The following is an 18,872-nucleotide window of genomic DNA, read 5'->3' on the forward strand; positions in this document are numbered from 1 at the left end:
AGACCTTAAAGAAGGAAAGAAGATGACAAGTAGATGCTATTGTTGTGGTAGTGAGAAACATGTTGCTTCGTCGGCAAATTATTCAGCTACTACTGTTAGGTGTTACAAATGTAGACAGGTGATTTTGCTTGTGTGTATAAGGGACAAGAGCGGAAGAGTAGGGTGAATGTTGCGTGTAAGAAAGAGGAATTGGATAGTGAAGATGATGAAGTGTTGGATGATCTGGAAGTGGATAAGTTATTGGAGTCTTAACATTCCACCTAAGTGCAAAGTGTGTACTCAAGAAACGTTAGTTGAAGTATTGTTGGATTTGTGTTCCCTTGTAAACAATAATTAATGAGTTCACATTTAAAAATATAGGTAGTGTAGAGTTGGGAGCAGCCACATTTAATCCAGTGGTATACTGTGGAGAGAAGTTATCAATGTTAGGATGTTTCACTGCGGATTTTGTCTTCAAGAGACAGTGGATACAAACCTAAGTGTTTGTCGTAAGTGTGGGAAAGAATCTGTTGTGTTGATCAGACCAAAAGTCATTAGGTGTCATTTTGGATCCAAATCACCCGGCACAAGTTTTCTTTATGGATTCTGTCATGAATGGGAAGAGTAAAGGGAAAGATGGAAATTGTATATGGAAGGAAGTGTTTCTAGTGTTTTTGCCTCAAATTGGATTTTGAAGCAGGATGCTGGACCTATTATATATAAAGTAAGGGGAGTACCCATAACTATGAGGGCTGCTTTGAAAGAAGAATTGTGTTGTTTGGAACAAGAGGGTGTCATTGAGCAGGTGGAATCGGCTGATTGGGTGCACCCCATTGGTTTGGTGAAAAAATTTAATTGGGGGGGGGTCCATATGTGTGTTGAAGTCCACAATCTTAATAAAGCAATATAGGTGGATCAGTATCCGCTCCCCAACATAAATGAAATGTTAGCAACTATTGGCAAAGCAAACGTGTTTTCAACCTTAGATTCAATGACATCAGTTTTCAAGGCAGGATTGTATAGATTTGTGTGAATGCCTTTTGGATTAGCTTCTGCGGTATTTCAACGAGTCATGCAAAAATTGTTTGAAGGCGAGTCCAATGTGAAATCTTTCCAGGGTGACATTTTGATATGGGGAAGGGATAGAATGGAGCATGATCAGGTTCTGGAGAAAGTGATAAGGAAATTAAGTGAGGCTGAATTGACTGCGAGTCTGAATAAGGTAAATTAGCTGTGAATCAAGTAGAGTATCTTGGGCATAGCATTTCTGAGAATGACATAAGTCCCAAGTTAAAACTGGTAGTGGCAATAAAAAAGGCTCCGTCATCCATGAATAACAACCAATTTAGATCCTTCTTGGGAATGTCTGAATATTATGCTAAATTTATTAAGCATTTTCCAGACATTGCTAAAGGATTAGGGGAATTACTGAAGAAAAAGTACTACATTTTTGTAGATACAAGACCGTGAAGGTTTTAAGAAGATTAAAAATTGCATAATCAATGCTGTTAATTTGAAACCATTTCATGTAAATGATCAATCTATTTTAGTAACTGATTCCAGTCTTTGTGGGTTGGGTGCAGTTTTAATGCAGAGGAAAATGGAGAATAGAGGGTTGTTGCTTTCTCTTCTTGTACCTTGAGGGGAGCTAAAGAGACGTGTGGTGGTATTGAAAAGGAGACTTTAGAACGGTGGTGGGCTATTAAACATTTCAGGAACTGTTAGACCTGGCTTTTCCAGTGGGTATATCCCCAGACCTTTGACTTTTTGGCCGCCTGTTTTTGACCCTGTTTTGGTCAGTTTTATGACTCTGGGCACTTTACCACTGCTGATCAGTGCTAAAGTGCATATGCTCTCTGTGTAAATTGTTATTATGGATTGGTGTTTCCATTATTGGCTTGTTTGACTTATTACTGCGTCCCTAGTACTGGGAACTGTGTGTGCCCAGGGCCTGTAAGTCAAATGCTGCTAGTGGGCTTGCAGAACTAATTGTGCCACCCAGACAAGCAGCCTTGCAAAAGGTTATCAGACCTGCCACTGCAGTGTCTGTGCGCAGTCTAGTACTGCCATGTCAACCTGGCAAGGGCACCCACTTGCCAGATCCTGACCTTCTCCTTTCTTACATGTAAATCACTCCTAAGGTAGGCCCAATGTACCACTGTGGGCAGGGTGCAGCGTATGTGAAAGGTAGGATATGCCCTGATGTGTGTGGCATGTCGTGATGGTGAAAAACTGCCAATTTCGTTTTTCACTATTGAAAGGCTATCTGTCCCATAGGATAGAATGAACCATATTGGCACATTTTGCATTAGTGTTAAGTTCGACCTGTTGGCATAAATGTTCACCGACCCTGATGGTTTTGATTGTAGTAGAGAAATGACAACAAAATGTGCTACACTGTAAACATAGAACAATGTGATCTAAAAAGATATCTGTCAAGAGACACCCTTTAATTGCTAACCATTCTTAGTACACAGAAAAGAGCAGAAAACCTTAAGCCAAGTGGACAGGGCATAGGTTTAAGTCGGCTGCAGACACCTCTTAATCCTTAAAATGAATTGTAACTTATGGCCTTATTTCGAGTTTGGCAGATGGAATACTCTTTCACAAATGAATGAATGAATGAATGCTCCGCCCTCTGTATTACAAGGGCATTACAGCCTATGGCACTTGTAATACTGCAGATGGGATATCCATCACGATTTGCCGTAGTATCCCATCTGTCAAACTCCAACTCAAAATAAGACCATTAACATAGAGAGGTCTTCAGAACATTTATTGTAAATGTGATGAACATTTAGAAAGAGTTTGTTCAGGAATACAAGACGATCAAGTCCATCTGCAAGGAGGCCAAAAACTTCTAACAGAGACCTTGGCAAACCTCGCTCTTGAATAAGACCTAAGGACCTTGGAGGCAAGTGTGCCAAATTGTATACCATTTGCTGTAACCGCTGAATGAACAGTCTAGAGGTAGAGGTTTCAATATTAGGAATGAAGATAATGCTTTTTTTTAACAGTTTCATATTGCATTTTCCGAAAAGGGAACAAGACACATTCAAATTTAATTTGTCTACATTTACACAAATACCCTATTATTAGTGAAAGCTGGCTAAAATGAGATAGAGTATGGTACCTCAAATGAACCAGTAGAGAACAATTCAAGACAGTGTGAACAAATTAGGGGTTTGGAGGAGACAAGTCCAATGTTTTTAGGTCTTGCGGCTAATGGGAGAAGACGTTTTCTTCTCATCCTTACTACAAGATGCATCTTTACAATCTGAGTTCAGGCATACTAAACTCTATTTTCCTATCTGGTTCCCATGGACAGTTATACTTATAAGATGTTATAAGTAAAATCCCCAAATGTTACAATGAGGAGTTTACTTATAACATCTTATAAGTATAACTGCCCATGGGACCCAGATTGGAAGATAGGGTCTAGTATGCCTGAACTCAGAATGTAACGATGCATCTTTTAGTAAGGATGATGTTTACATTCTAGGTTTGAAAATACAACTTGTAGAAAGTAGGTATTTTCTTTCTTAGCCATCCAGTGTGCCTCTACTAGGTTTGTGTATTGACTGTCTGGCTTTGGAGTGACAGGATTATAAAAGGAAAACAAAATTCATTCGCCATACATGATCATGGAGTATGTCGGCTGACACACTCCATTACCCAGTTGAAGGACCTGTTTGAAGGAATATGCACCACTAACAAGGCTGTCCCACTCCCCTTTTGGTTTATAGTCCTGACAAAGACCCACCTCGGATGCACACAAATCTGCGCATTTATTTAGGGTCGAAACGTCGTCGTTATGTTTCCGCCCACTCTGAGCCTCATCAAAACAAAGAGATAAATTACCCTGTTTGAGACTACTGTATTCTATAAGTGGACCATCTTGATGTAATGTTTTGTCTATATGTCTGATTATGTTTGTACTTCTTCAAAGTATTCACAACACTTGGTCACCAGTCACGACTTGTTCACTCAACGTATGCACAGTTTATGTATGTTGTTTGTTTTGGACAGCTATTCAAAGAACTGTAAATTCAGTTTCCATAATTTTTTATTTTTTTTATTTGCATAGTTAATAAAAACCATTGCAATTTCTCCATTTAAATAAACATATACGTACTGTACATTATCACCTTTGTCTTAATATTACATATAAAATTGTATAATTCCTTTTTGTTTTAAATCGTGAAAATACAGATTGACTTCTTTGTAAGCTTTAAAAGAGAAGGTCGAGTTCCAGCAGCCTCTTTTTGCCACCATTGTAGATTTAGTAATATTAACCATAATTTTAAGTATAGGTCAGCTTGTTCACGTAACTACAAACTAAGTTAAGTATCAAGTTTCTGCATCTTTTTCTCCACCTCCTTCATAAACTTCACCAAGCTGCAGTTCATCTGCGGGTTGTCGGCTGCGAAGCAGGCAAGAACTGCATGCCTTCGAGTGCGTATTCCTCGTTGGTTGAACTGGAGTTTCAACATGCGTTTCCTTTCCTCTAGCAGTTTGTCACAGGAACACAACAAATGTGGCATATCCTTGATTGCCTTGCCACATAGACTACAGAGGATGCCCCCTTCATCCCTCAGCCAGTGTGGGAGGTGGGTTATGAAAGGTAAGAGGCCCAGTCTGAATTTTAAAAACTTCAATTTTGTAGTTCTTGAATATCCCAGGTCAAGGTAACTCTGTTGACCTTGTTTAGAGTAGGCGTTTAAAATAAACCATCCCTGTGACCTCTTGGCAACAGTCACCTCATCTTCAATCCATTAGAGGTATTTTGTTGTTTTCTTTACCAGTCATTTGACCATGGTATGATTAGTGGAGGTGTTCCACAGCTCCTGTATGCCTAGGTTCGCCAGGCTCTTTTCCAAGTACTTGGCAGCTGGCGAGCCCGGGTTTCGCTGTAGTTCCAACCATAAAAAGCTATTTAAGGTTCCCTTTTTGGCCTTCCTGACTTTGTCCCACGTGATTATGTACACTCCCTGTCTTGCAAGAGACTGCTTCTGGCCACCAAACTCTAGCCTAAGTTGAGCCGGGGAGGTATATTTTGGCAGGCCGAAGATGATCCTGTACGCTGCTGTCACAGTTTTATCCAGAATTGCTGCGTCTCTTTCTCTTTGTACTTCGCTACCGTAGGTAAGTGTAGGCAAGAGTTTGGGTCATATAACTTGTGCCAGGGGCAGAAAAGATGGGCTGGTGAGCCTGCCATTTCGCTGTTTTAGCGAGATTGCAATAGCAATGCCTTTTCCTCTGATGCTTTCTTTTTGGATGATAACCTGGCCACTGCTATCAATTGTGACCCCTAAGTACTTGTATACTTGTGTATCTTCTATACGGGTCTTCTTCCAAAACCATCTGTGTGGTGTTTTTCCTTTCTTGTTGATTGACATTGTTTTGGTCTTCTCCAAGTTTATTATCAGATGATTCTCGTCAGAGTATCTTTGTGTTGCATCCACAAGATTTTGCATCCCTATTTTTGTATGACTGATTAAAACCAAGTCATCTGCGTATAATAACGTTGGCAGTATTTGACCTCCTAGTTGTGGTGCATGAGAGTTGCAATTATTGAGCACCGGAATGAGATCTCCTAAGAACAGGTTAAAGAGCGTTGGGGCCAAGACACATCCTTGTTTAAGACCCTTATTTGTTGGGATGTGTCTTGACAAATGGGAGCCGTCGCCCAGCTTCACCTGTACCCATGTTTCACTGTGCAAGTTAATCAGCAGGTCTAACAAAGGCTTTGGTATTCCCCATCTCTTCAATTTTGACCATAGAAGATTCCGATTGATATGGTCGAAAGCCGCCTTGTAGTCTATGAAGCACAAGTGGATTGGCATTTTAGTTATTTTTGCTTTGTCAATTAGTAGCCCCATAGACAAAATATTTGTTGTTGTCCCTATAGATTTAGCAAAACCAGTTTGGTTTACAGGAATTAGAGAGTTTTCTGTGGCCCTGGCCTGCAATTCCTCCAAAAGGATTCCAGCAAAATACTTTGCCTCGTTATCCATGAGGGCAACCAATCTGTAGTTACATGGTAGAGATTTGTCCCCTGCCTTGAAAATTGGGGAAATAATAGAGCCCTTCCAGGAGACAGGTAGTACGTTAAGATATTTAATTTCCAAAAACAGTGGCTTGAGTGCTTCAGCCCATTCCTTTTCGTTCAGTTTGTAGAGAATGGGAGGGATTCCATTCGGGCCTGGCGCCCCCCCTCTCTCCTGCCTTTTTTGATTTGGCGCCCGATTATCTTTTGTAGTTTTGTCACACTTGTGCACATAATTCATCCTGTATGTTGGTGTTGAGTGTCACACAGTGATATTGATTAGTTGTCATCATTTTCTGTCGCCAAGTCGTAGGTTGTGTGTTGTATGAAATGATCTTTAAGATGGTTTACCCATGTTTGTTCGGAGATATTTGAGGAGACTCCATCATGCCTAGGGTTTATAAAGGAATTGATTGTTTTCCAAAATTTTGCCCCATCATTCTGCTTGGTGTCTGCATATAATTTTGCCCACAAATTGTCCTCCATTGATCTATTTGCTTCCCATTTTGTTTTTTTCAAGGATGCCTTTAATTCTCGCAGATGGTTGTGTCTCGCCATATCTCTTGGGAGATGCCTAAGTTGGCGCATTGTTTGAAAGATATATTTTTTTATATGTTTTATCTTTATTTTGTGGTCTTCTGTGAAAGAAGTCTTATTGCTATCCTTCTGTACGTATTGGAGCTTTGGAGTTGTAGTGTAACTTGCCATGGTGGATGTAAAATTCTCCCATTTCTCAACCTCGCTCGCTCCTATTCTCCCATCAAAGTGCAGCTTTGCCATTTCTTGTAGGTCTCCATCTTTGGCTACCGAGTACTTGATCCTTTTATAGTTGATGGTATGAATTAGATCATTCGGTACCAGCGATTGCTCAAATTTAGGTTTGCTGATGTTGTGTGATTTCCTGATGACAGTGATCACTGTCAACTTTTTTCCCTATTTGGAATGAGGCAATATGACGAAATAAGCATAGTGACATAAGAGTGTAATCCAATATTTTACTATATGTTGTTGTGTGAAATGTACACGCTGGTGGAGTGTCTCCGATGAATCTCCCATTTAATGCTCTGAGGTTATAGCACTCAAGATTCTCTAACACCTCCTCTCCTAGCTTTGAATATTTGGATGTTTGTGGAGGCTCTTGATACGGTATGTTCCAGGCTATGTTTTGATAGTGATTCTCGTCATTTGTTGAGGTTCTCATCAGATTAAGATTGAAGTACCCAGTGATAATAACGTCCGTTGTCGGAGTAACGTTTATAATTTCCTCCAGGCTTTTTCATAGTTCTTTTACAACCTTTCCTTTCCTTTTTGGATGTATGTAGACGTTGATCAATGTAAAATTTGTGCCTTTCCTGCCTAGTTTCGAGGTGGATAAATGTATTATCTTTATATGTGGATTGATTGATCCTAGTTCCTTGATCTCATAAACACTTGCAGTTGAGACGTAAGTTACTAGGCCCCCTTGTAGATGGCCATATTTTGCTGTTTTCACCGCACTGTTGAAGAAGCGTAGAAATCCATGCAGGTGCGGGGGCTCTAGTTGCCATGTTTCTTGCAGGGACACAATATCAAAGGAACATAGATAGTTATCAAATTCTGGATCCGAAATTTTAGAGGCAAGACCGTTGATGTTCCATGAGCATATTCTAAATTGGTTTTGCCTGCTTGTTTTTGGGAGGTTTTTCGTTGGTCAATTTGACTGATTATTTATTGTTCTCGCGATCCATCTTAGATCGAATGATCCTAATGCTGCGCCATCTGAAGTGCGGCCCCCAACTTTGAGATCTTCCACGCTTCTTACTCCGTCCATCTCTTTGGCTCCTCTGAGTACTGTTAATCCAGACCTATTGGAGGAGTTCTGTTCTCCATCTGTTGCTGCTGGAATTAGTAGATCGGGGTATTTTGGTTTTACGTAGGGGCAATTGTTATTCCCCAAATTTTAAAGGTTGTAGTTTCTGCCAGTATGTTTTGTGCAACTAAAGGTGTTATCCATGTTGTTTTTGTTTTCTCGGCCTTCATTCCAACTTCTCTTATAAATTCAATAGAAGCCAAGTCCTGAGTTGTCACACCTGCCAGGGATGGAATGTGAGCTAGCAGCCGTAAGATGTTGCCTCTATTCAATATATCATGCTTTCCTTTTGAGATGTAATCCGGGATAAACCATACACTATTTGTTGGACCTTTTATTATTCCCATACTGCTGTTGTTTTTGTTGTCATCATTTCGTCCTTGTACAAATTCATGTCCGTGCAGTGATCTCAATAATGCTTGGTATGAAAGGGGTGTTACATCATCACACCCTTCCTGGCATTCTAAGGTTGACTTTGAATTCTCAACTCCCAGATCGTGGAATGCTGATTCAATTCCTGCACCCCTTGCATGTGTCTTAGTGTCATTTCTTTGGTTTGCTCTTGGGTCAATAGATTTTGATGTTCGTCTGCTAGATACCAGTCCATTTTTGTCTGATTCTTTAGGTTCTTCCTTTGTAGTTTTCGGTTGTATGTACTGTGCGCTTTTTCTCCTATGCTTTGTTCCATTTGTTTCAGTAGAGTTCATTGCAGTGACAATGATCGATCGATTCGTAGAGCTCTGCTTTACAGGCTGGTTTTGGGTTGACTCTTTGATTTTATTTTCATTCACTGTTAGCGGAGACGCTCTGTTAGTCTCTCTTTGATGCAGAACATCTACTGTTACAATTTTATTTGTTTCCTTTTTGGCCTCCCCTTCTTCATTTTTACTAGTGTCGTCTACGCAATTGGGTTCACATTCGTCCAAATGTGACGTAGATCCGAAGAGACGCCTGAAACACTCTTGCGCTAGGTTGATTTTTTGATTTCTACCTTTGCGTTTTTTCGCCCGCCTTTGTTTTGCGTTCAGTTGCTTCTCAGCCTTGTCTTCAGTTGAAGTTGCAGGCCGTCGATCTTCTGCTGCTGTTATATCTTTAGCTTTTTCATTTTGGTTTTTGAAGGTCTGTGCGTCCTTTGCCCCCGGGCACACGTTTTTCGTAATAATTAACGTTCCTGTGCTTTTTGTTTTATCAGTTGAAATCACAGTACAGCTATCAAGGGAATGCTTGTCCACTTCAGCGTCTGCTTGTCTGTTACACAAATAACTGTCTTTTCTTTGCAAGGGCTTTTTTATTTGTGCGCATAGGTCACTCAACATTGATGGTAGTGTGGCCAGTTTGTTAATAATAGGACCGCATCCACATCCCACATTCTTATTTTGGGCTTGGTCCTGCTTATTTTGTAGCAGTGTATTTAGTATGCCCAGCTTCCCATCGATGGCGACCACAAAGACAGCCAGAGTATCTAAAAGGGTCAGCTGAACATCCATCTTATCTGACTGATAGTGGAGTGCTTCTACCAATAGTTGCATTGTTTTTAGCATGCTGGGCAACGCCGTTCACTGGCTAGCAATTTTTGGAGAGTCATCCACACCGGCCGGAATTGGCGTGTCATTTTGATCTTCGTTTATTTTCTCTCCCTCAAGTAAATCCTGTGTATATTCAGTTAGTTTGCCGTGAGTTTTGGTATTTAGCCCATTCATGTTTATATCTTGGCTGTAAGCGGCCATGAGGCCTTTCCATTCTTCTGTCACAAGGTATGAGGAGATCTCTATGTCTTCTATATCTTCGACTGAGTTTTTTTACGGTGATCGGCTCATTGATTTTCTCCCCCCCCTGTTTAACTCTGATTGACGATTTGGTGTTTCTTTATTTGATGATGGGGTAGGCCTTGTCAGTTTGAATCCCGTGTCTTCCTGTGCCTCACCCTTCCTTATTTGGTTAGGGTCAGTTCTCATGAGCAGCGTTTCTTTTTCCGGACTTGGTTGGCTGTCGATCGTTGATGTATTAACTATGGCACAGTTGCAAATTCTGTTTTTGCTATATTTTGGTCTACTGTCGCCATTCAAATCGTAGCTAGTTTCATGTGTATCAAGGTTTTTTCCTTGGGCGTCCTTGGACATCTTGTTTTCCTCATTTTGCCTGTGTACTTGGACTGACTCTGTATTACCGGTTAGTTTCCTACCCGTAGTTTCGCCGCACATCTGTATTTTGCTGTTTTGAGGTGTTGATGTTATTTGTAAAGGGCTAGTAGCTACTATGCTTGCATTTCTGTTTGTGTCTGGACTTTTCCTTTCGTAAATTAGTTTCAGGTCTTCGAAAGCTTGTGATGATTGATTTAGTTGTGATGATTGATTTAAGTGTATGGGTTGAAGAGGTGATTGAAGACCTGGGACATCTCTTGTGTTTGAGAGTAGAGCATCCCCTGCATATTTTAAAAAGCAGAATTTTGTAAAAATGTTTGGTTGATAAGAAAACTGCCTTTTTGTTATTTTATTACTTGTCTCCAATATAGGTGTTTGCCCATTCTTTCCTGTCCCTGAGATGTTTCCAAATGCTGATGTTTCTATGAGAGAACAGTTATTCTGGGTTGTAAGACCGATTTCTGATGATGGATCGTTCCTTTCCTCTTCCTGCATCATGGTCTTTCGTTTCCGTTTCGTTGTCTCTTGTTTAAGTGTTGTATTGCCCCGGATGCTACCTGACCTCATACTGCCCTCTGCTTGTTTTTAGGTGTATTGGCTCGTGATTTATTTTTTATCCCGTGCAACTTGCCGTGTTAACTTTGCTTAAGATTTTAAACAAGATCAATATCCGATATCCTCTCAGATTCGCCAATCGCGATTCCCCACGACCCCCAATCCACTGTTTTCGCCTTCCTGTGGCTTGTTTTAGATGTTTTCGTTATTTTAGTTGTTTTTAAATTGCTCCACCGGCCCCACTGGGCCCACCAGACTCCTGTGTGTAAATGACCAGTGTAGTGAGGCCCGGCAGTAGATTAATGACTTGGTGGCTCTATAGCTCCAATTAGCCCCACACAAAGTCCCAAAGTCCCACACAAAGTCACAAGGCCACTTGATGACCTGTTCGCTCCTGGTAGCTTCTGGTGGCCCCGCGAAAAGCAAAGCAAAGCGAAGTCACATGCAGAGCTGACAAATATTCCCACACCTCACCTCACCTCACTTCATCCCGCCCAGCTGCTGCAGCTCCTATTGCTGGTGCTCCTTTGCCCTTTTTGCTTCTTTTTGCCCCTTTGCCCCTTTCCAGAGAACGTGCTCCCCCTTCTCACCTCCTCACCTCCACTTCCTCTGCGCCGTCACCACCCACTGCCCCCACCGTGGCCGGCGTCCTGCCTCCCGGCCTGTCTGCTCAGCTCAGCTCTGCTCGACCCCCAAGAGCATGGGGAGAGCAGTGGCTCCGCCAATCCCACTGGCCACCAACCGCAACCAGGTGAAACAACGATGCGGTGGGGGGGGGGGAGTCAGCTGAGCAGCAGCCGTCAGGAAAGGCAGCCGTCAGCGCGTCAGGTAGTAGCAGTGGTTCCAGCAATGAGTGATCCAGAGGGGGAGGGTCCGGGGAGTCCGGGGGACCGATGAAGGGCCGATAACCTTATTGTTCGCTAACCGGCATGCTCAGATCAGCTCGGCTCAGCTTGGCCTGGCTTTCCAGCGCGCCCTCCCACCGAGTCCTTACATCGTCCTCTCAGCGTTCACTCGTTCGCAGCTCGTCTCGTAGCTCCTCCCACAGTGAGCAGGCTAGTTCAGTACAGCACAGCACAGCTGTCAGGGGCTGCTGGTGAAAATCTCAGTTTCCATAAGGTTTACACTAAAAGATTAACCTTTATAACTACTGTGGTCAGTGTCTGTTTTCCTATATATCCCTCCTTGGATATATCACTTTTTGTGTATTCCATACATTGTTCAATTTATTTGTGTTTCCCCAACAGAACCATTTTTTGTTGTTTAAAACGTACCCAGGTTCTGAGGGTTCCTGGGTTACCCCATTACTATTATTGGCAAGTATCTCCAAGGGCTTGAGTAGAGCTTGCCCCCTGTTCAAGACATCTCAGGAACAGCAAAGACTTCACCATCCTTCTGGGCACCGTCTCTGGAACAGCTGGTTTCAGCCGCCGCAGAAAAAGAAGAGCAGCTGACTCTGTCATCGCGTCCGTCACTGGTTCCGTGTCTGAAGACACCGCCGCACTTCGCACTGCATCCTTGGTCTCACCGACGCCGCTGGGCGACCGTCACTGAGCCATTGCTTGCACCACGTCCTGTGGGCACTGCACTCCGCACTGCCTCACTTCACTCTGCACGAACATCACCGACATCATTGCTGCCCGACCCGAACTCCAAACGGCTCAGTCGCCTGCACTGTGACCTTTCAGCACCGCTCACTCCGCATCACAAGCCTTAGCCTCACCGACGCTGTGGGACGACCACCACTGAACCGCTGCCTGTACCGCGCCGTGAGGGCACCGCATGCTGCACCGCTTCTACTTCACATCGCAACCACTACGGTTGCCCCAAATGGCCCATACCAACGTGTCGGCCGCAGTGAGAGGTTAAGTTTGTGAAATGTGTCAATACTAGGTCTGTGACTGATTTTTGAGTGAGGTGTTTAAGGGAGAAGGATGGCCAAGGGAGATAGTTAGGGATAATGATCCACAATTTGTATCAAGTCAGATAGAGGAATTCTTAAGGTTAAATGAAGTTATGCATCATCCCACAGCGCTTATATCATCACAGTGAAAATGGTTTAATTGAGAGGTTTAATCACGTCTTAGTGGAAAGTATACAATTGATACTGTGTAATGATTTGTGTTGGAAGAGGAAATCCCAATGATGATGTGAAATTATAGAATCACCCCCCATTCGGCAACTGGTGTGACACCCTTTTATTTATTGAATGGTAGAAATCCTCATTCCCAGGTGTACCCTGGGTGGATGTGTGAAAATGGGAAGTCTGTTAAAGACACGAGTAGAACAAAAGATAAAGGTGATGAAATATCAACAAGGTTGTCAACTGAGACGAAAGAATATCGAAGTGCAAAGCATGCTCGGTAAGGGAGGGTGATTGGGTTCAGTATAGGAAGGGAAAGTTCAGAAAAAAAGGTGGAACGGTGCGGTCAGTTCCATGGAAAATATTCAAAGTCAGTGGAAATACTGTGTTGTTGGAGGGTTGAGGTGTATGGAATGCCAGGAAATTAACGTAGTGTCAATCTTCTGATTTAAAGGAGGGTGTTAGAACCTAAAGACAAGAAATATAAATTCATTTTTATATGTCATGCAAAAGTATATGTATTATAATATTACATTGTTGTGTTTGGTTTGAATCATAATGCATTCTCTTTTTCACAATACCAAATTATATATTTTGGTAATGATGTTTGTTTCAGATGTAGTATTTATTATTTTGTTTACTTGTTTCATTTTGCTTTCATCAAAGAGGGGAAATATGCTGTATTATGATCTCCAGTGTTGTGTGTAGAACTGTAGGGAACGGCAGTTGCTGCTGGACTGGAGAGCTGGTGGACGTACATAGCTTCTTGAGCAATAAAGTACCCTTTTACTCACATGACAAGGAGTCTTGGATTTAATATGTCGTCTGGTGAACTTTAAGATGGCTATGCGACAAGGGACATACTGATCTGTCTGATCTTGCCCAGTAAATATTATACTAAGTCCAACTGAGGCCTTGAAGAGTAGTGTTTTAGGAGGCAAATGCATACCATGAAGCTGGGCGGTGGACGGAGTGAGGTTTGGAAGTAGAGCCACCCTTACCCCCAGTAGGCTGCAAAGAGTACAGGGGACACTGCGGACTAGCCACTAGAGCAAGCTGCTCAAGCTTTTTGTGAAGCCCTGCAAGACCCTGGGAGAAGTGGAGAGGTTCATGGAAGGCTAGACTGGAGACATTAAGCTGTGTCAAAGGAAGGAGTGCAAGGGCCTCCTTGACATGGGAGATGTCTCTGCTGTTAGAACTGTCAGATCAGACCCTCTATTGTTGACCCACGCAAACTAAAACAGGGTTGTAATGGCAGTTTCTCACTTTCCTACCAGTTGCCACCACATGATGCAGGTAGAGTGTGCCAGCATGGGGAATAAAGTGCTACCTAAGGCCAACTGGAGACAAGTAGACACCAGTGGGAACCCCAGACCAATTGCTAAAACTAGGTCTACAAATGATGCTTCAAGCAATTGGTCCGGGAGGCACTTGCCACTGGCCTTGATGGGCTTGAACTAGGCCATGGTGCTTCCTTGACTGTGGCAGCCCAGTTGTGGCTTCCATCCTACTGTATCAATGTTGAGTAAGGACAGGGAAGCACCCTGCACAGCAGTCCTGACCTCATCAGTGTACTCAATCCACAGGCTATGGGACATCACCTGTGAATTGGGGAGCCTTAATCCTCAGAAACAGAAGTATGGATGAGGAGTAAGGTCTGGTGCATAGGTGCTGAGAAGTCTTTGTGTGAGGACTGCTAATAAAAAGGTATGCACTGTGTGGAAGGGTGTCTAAATGTACCATGGATGAAATGATTGGGTGGGTGTTGCATGTCAAGAAGTCAGAGGAAGTTGATATATAGAAACTGTGCGTTTTTGGTCTATCCTTCTCTTGTAGTGAGAACTGTCAGGCAGGTGCGGCTTAAGCTGATTGTTGGACTCCTACTTTTACTCTCCATGTCTCACTGAATGTTATCAACAACGCTGTTGTTGACTATTGCCCAATACAATGTTTTGGTTGTATACTTGTTTGTATGAAACAGAAAAATGGAACACATTATTATGCAGTTTCAAAAACAAAAGATACGTTTTTTTCATCCATCACATGGTGACCCATCTGTTTTTGAGTACATGTGCTGCTATTTTACACATACATAATCTCGCTCTGTCATTTCCCACCTCCCAGGTACCTGCACATTTCACCCAGTGGGGCCGTGGTGTGGAGCTGCGCTCCAGCTGTGCAAGATTGGTGCAGAATTCGTCTCGTTGCTGGAGAAGCTGCGAATTGAGTTCCAGCAGCATTTCATGCTCTTTCTTCAGGTTGTCAAAATCGCTCTGCAGCACCTCAGCCTACAATATCAAACCAGAAGAGAGAAGCAGCAGTGAGACTAGGTGTAACCATGTGTAGTGCAAAACAGCTGATGAGTTACTGGTGAGGATATGTACTGGCCTACTGTAAAGTGTGGTTGAACAGGACAATTGTTGTAGATCACCAGATGTGTAAGTACCAAACTCGTCCCACCTCATTTAGAGTCTAGGAAACCACTGGCAGATTGCAGGGCCTCTGATCTCTGGGAACCACTGGCAGATGGCAGGGCCTCAGATCTCTGGGAACCACTGGCAGATGGGAGGGCCTCAGATCACTGGGAACCACTGGCAGATGGCAGGGCCTTAGATCTCTGGGAACCTCTGGCAGATGGCCGGGCCTCAGATCTCTGGGAACCTCTGGCAGATGGCAGGGCCTCAGATCTCTGGGAACCTCTGGCAGATGGCAGGTCCTCAGATCTCTGGGAACCACTGGCAGATGGCAGGGCCTTAGATCTCTGATAACCACTGGCAGATGGCAGAGCCTCAGATCTCCAAAAAGCCCTGGCAGATGGCACGGCCTCAGACCACTGGGAACCACTGGCAGATTGCAGGGCCTTATATCTCTAGGAACCACTGGCAGATGGCAGAGCCTCAGATCTCCAATAACCACTGGCAGATGGCAGGGCCTCAGATCTCCACTAACCACTGGCAGATGGCAGAGCCTCAGATCTCCAATAACCACTGGCAGATGGCAGGGCCTCAGATCTCCACTAACCACTGGCAGATGGCAGGGCCCTAGATCTCTAGGAACCACTGGCAAATGACAGAGCCTCAGATCTCTAATAACCACTGGCAGATGGCAGGTCCTCAGATCTCTAGGAACCCCTGTCGGACGGCAGAGCTCAGATCTCTGGGAACCTCAGGCAGATGGCAGCGCCTCAGATCTCTAATAACCACTGGCAGATGGCAGAGCCTCAGATCTCCAATAACCCCTGGCAGATGGCACGGCCTCAGACCGCTGGCAACCACTGGCAGATGGCAGGGCCTTAGATCTCTAGGAACCACTGGCATATTGCACGGCCTTAGATCTCTGATAACCACTGGCAGATGGCAGAGCCTCAGATCTCTAGGTACCCCTGTCGGATGGCAGAGCTCAGATCTCTGGAAACCTCAGGCAGATGGCAGGGCCTCAGATCTCTAATAACCACTGGAGGGCCTCAGATCTCTGGGAACCACTGGCAGATGGCAGGGCCTAAGATCTCCGGGAACCGATGGCAGATGGCAGGGCCTCAGATCTCTAATAACCACTGGCAAATGGCAGGGCCTCAGATCTCTGGGAACCACTGGCAGATGGCAGGGCCTCAGATCTCGGGGAACCACTGGCAGATGACGGGGTCCAGATCTCTGGGAACCACTGGCAGATAGCAGAGCCTTAGATCTCTGCGAACCACTGGCAGATGGCAGAGCCTTAGATGTTTTTGAACCACTGGCAGACGGCAGGGTCCAGATCTCTGGGAACCACTGGCAGATGGCAGAGCCTCATATCTCTGGGAAACCCTGGTAGATGGCAGAGCCTCAGCTCTCTGGGAAACCCTGGTAGATGGCAGAGCCTCAGATCTCTGGGAGGGAACCCCTGATATATGGCAGAGCCTCAGATCTCTAGGAACCCCTGGCAGACAGCAGAGCCCATATCTCTGGGAACCACTGGCAGATGGCAGAGTCTCAGATGTCCGGGAACCATTGTGTTTCCGATGGCAGCACCTCCGATGCCTCAGTCGCTGGAAACCTTTGGTTGGAAGCCCATCTGCCATGGCGCAGCCAACAAATGAAGTCTCAGATGCTCTGTTTTCCTGTTTGTGACATGGCAGTCTGTAGCGGGGAGACTGGGATAAAGAACGGGACATCCCCTCCCCTGGAATGGGGGGGTCACTGACTCAAATGCCCTCCCCTCTTTCCACCCGAAGCAGAGTGAATGGTGCACGGACTCCTTGTCGGTATGGAGAGACCAGGCAGATAATGAGGAAGGTTCCTTCAAGTGGGAGTATACGAACGACGAGGACACACCCCTAGATGAAGTGGCGCTTTGGAGATTGGCCAAAAGGGAGGAAGAAGGAAGAGCGGGCGGTGACGACAAAGCGGAGAAAGTTTTGGCGTGTACCGGAGAACAAGAACCAGCCACACTCACCAGGGAGTGTGGCTTAGCCAGGTACGACAGTGCGTGTCGGGCTGGATGGGGAGGCGGGGTGACTAGTGTAAAAAGTAGCCTGTCTGAAAAGCCGAGTCCGGTGGGCTCTTAGTCGACTTAACGCCGTTCGTTTGCTCTCCCTCCCCGTGTTTTCCTACCCTCGTCACCCTTCCCTCACAAAGTACCTCACTATCATCATGTATATAGGACCTTGTATATACACATGTGCAGCGGTGTCCCCCTCACTCCCTGGTTACCCCTGGGCGTATCAATGTGAAGGATAAATCTCCTTACGGGCATATATATATTTTTGTTTTCTGCATGTCCTACGGTGGAGCAACTGAGGAAGGGCGGTCCAGAAACACGAGGACCCTAGAGGGCCGAAGAGGAAACAAAAAAACCTCACCTATATCTACTGATCCTGCTATATTGGCCCGAGAAAGACTCACACTTAGAAAGAAGAAAACCTTTATTAAAATAAAACCCTATATACCAAGGTCAAGTCTCCGAGCACTTACTTCTACCCCGCCACACAGTCGCAAACAGGAAAACAACAATGTTCCCTATAGCTGGTAAAAATTACAGTCTATCAAGTATACTGCCTTTTTTTTCTTTGCAGAAAGAAGCAGCCTGTATGGCATTACAAGCCCCAGGGGCTCAAATGAGCCTAAGGGTCCTGGTGTGAGATGAGACTTTGCATAGAAATCTTGAACACACTTGGGTGCAACTTCTCCAAATGAAATAGAGAGTTACTGGTGAGAAGCAAGAACACAGGAAAAGGAAGTGCATTTGTGTGGGGGGTGTGATGGTCTAGTTCCCTTAAATGCATGTGTAAGATGTCAATGAGAGCAAATTCTACAACACATGATTTCTCTGTCCTCTTCAAACTCTTTACGATTCAGGCATAATGCTGAAAATAAAAATAACAAACATGGTAGATTGTGCTTCAGGGAGCAGTTTGCTAAGCTGGTGCGGATTGTGAAATAAAATGTAAAACGTTACTGAAATGGGCAGGAGGGCTCTGAACCTACTATCCACTTCTAAAACCTTGTTTCTATCAAATATGAAGAATATTCAAGTCTGTTTTTACTACAGCTTATTCGGTCAAGCAAATAAGGTGTTTTGTGACACTCATTAATATATTGACTTTACATTGTAAGTACAGACCCCTGAAATAAAACAGAAATACCTGCTTTAATGTGGTCTTCTATGTCTCTATTTGTGGTGGTGACATGAATGCCTAGCTTGTCGTGGGCGCGTGCATGAGTCTTGATTCTAGGACTGGAGGCTATTGGACTGGCAATTGCCTATCAGCCAGTGAGTAACTAACTTAGCGGCCTAGTTTGAGGAGAGCAACCGTACAATTGGCTGAGGTATAAGCGTATAAGTGTCTTGTACTCACAAAGAGACAGTGCAGGGTATTATAAAGAACAGGAAGGGCACTCTTCAGGAAAAGTGGTAGTACGAGAGAAGCTGCAGCTAGTAACACCCCAGTGATCCCAGTTAATCAAAGAAGTCCCATATCCCAGGTAGTTGGCTCCATGAGTGACCGTGGATCACCTCATGAGGTGGGCTTCCATCTAAACCATGCATGCCCTGCATTGCTGTGCGGTGAACAGCAGGAGGGGGAGGCGACATGTGGAAAATAGCATTGAAACATCTAGCCATAAAACAGATATGGTAGCAAAGGTTTAAAAAAGCAGCTGGACATCACATTACAGAAAGTTCATAGCCCCAGTGAAAATCAATATGAAATAATTGGTCTACATGTAAAGTGAGACTAAA

General features: G+C 44.2%; 1 protein-coding gene across 1 annotated transcript in view; it reads right to left on the minus strand.

The window, feature by feature from the left end:
* The window catches only part of TSNAXIP1 (translin associated factor X interacting protein 1), a 476,958-nt gene that overhangs the window by 232,661 nt on the left and 225,425 nt on the right, over positions 1-18,872 (minus strand). Inside the window, exon 9 of the mRNA XM_078669989.1 lies at positions 14,785-14,944. Coding sequence (XP_078526115.1) covers positions 14,785-14,944 — 160 coding nt within the window. The remainder of the gene's footprint in view (positions 1-14,784; positions 14,945-18,872) is intronic.

The sequence above is a fragment of the Lissotriton helveticus genome, chromosome 12 (assembly GCF_964261635.1).
Source record: "Lissotriton helveticus chromosome 12, aLisHel1.1, whole genome shotgun sequence".
NCBI classification, from domain to species: Eukaryota; Metazoa; Chordata; class Amphibia; order Caudata; family Salamandridae; genus Lissotriton; species Lissotriton helveticus.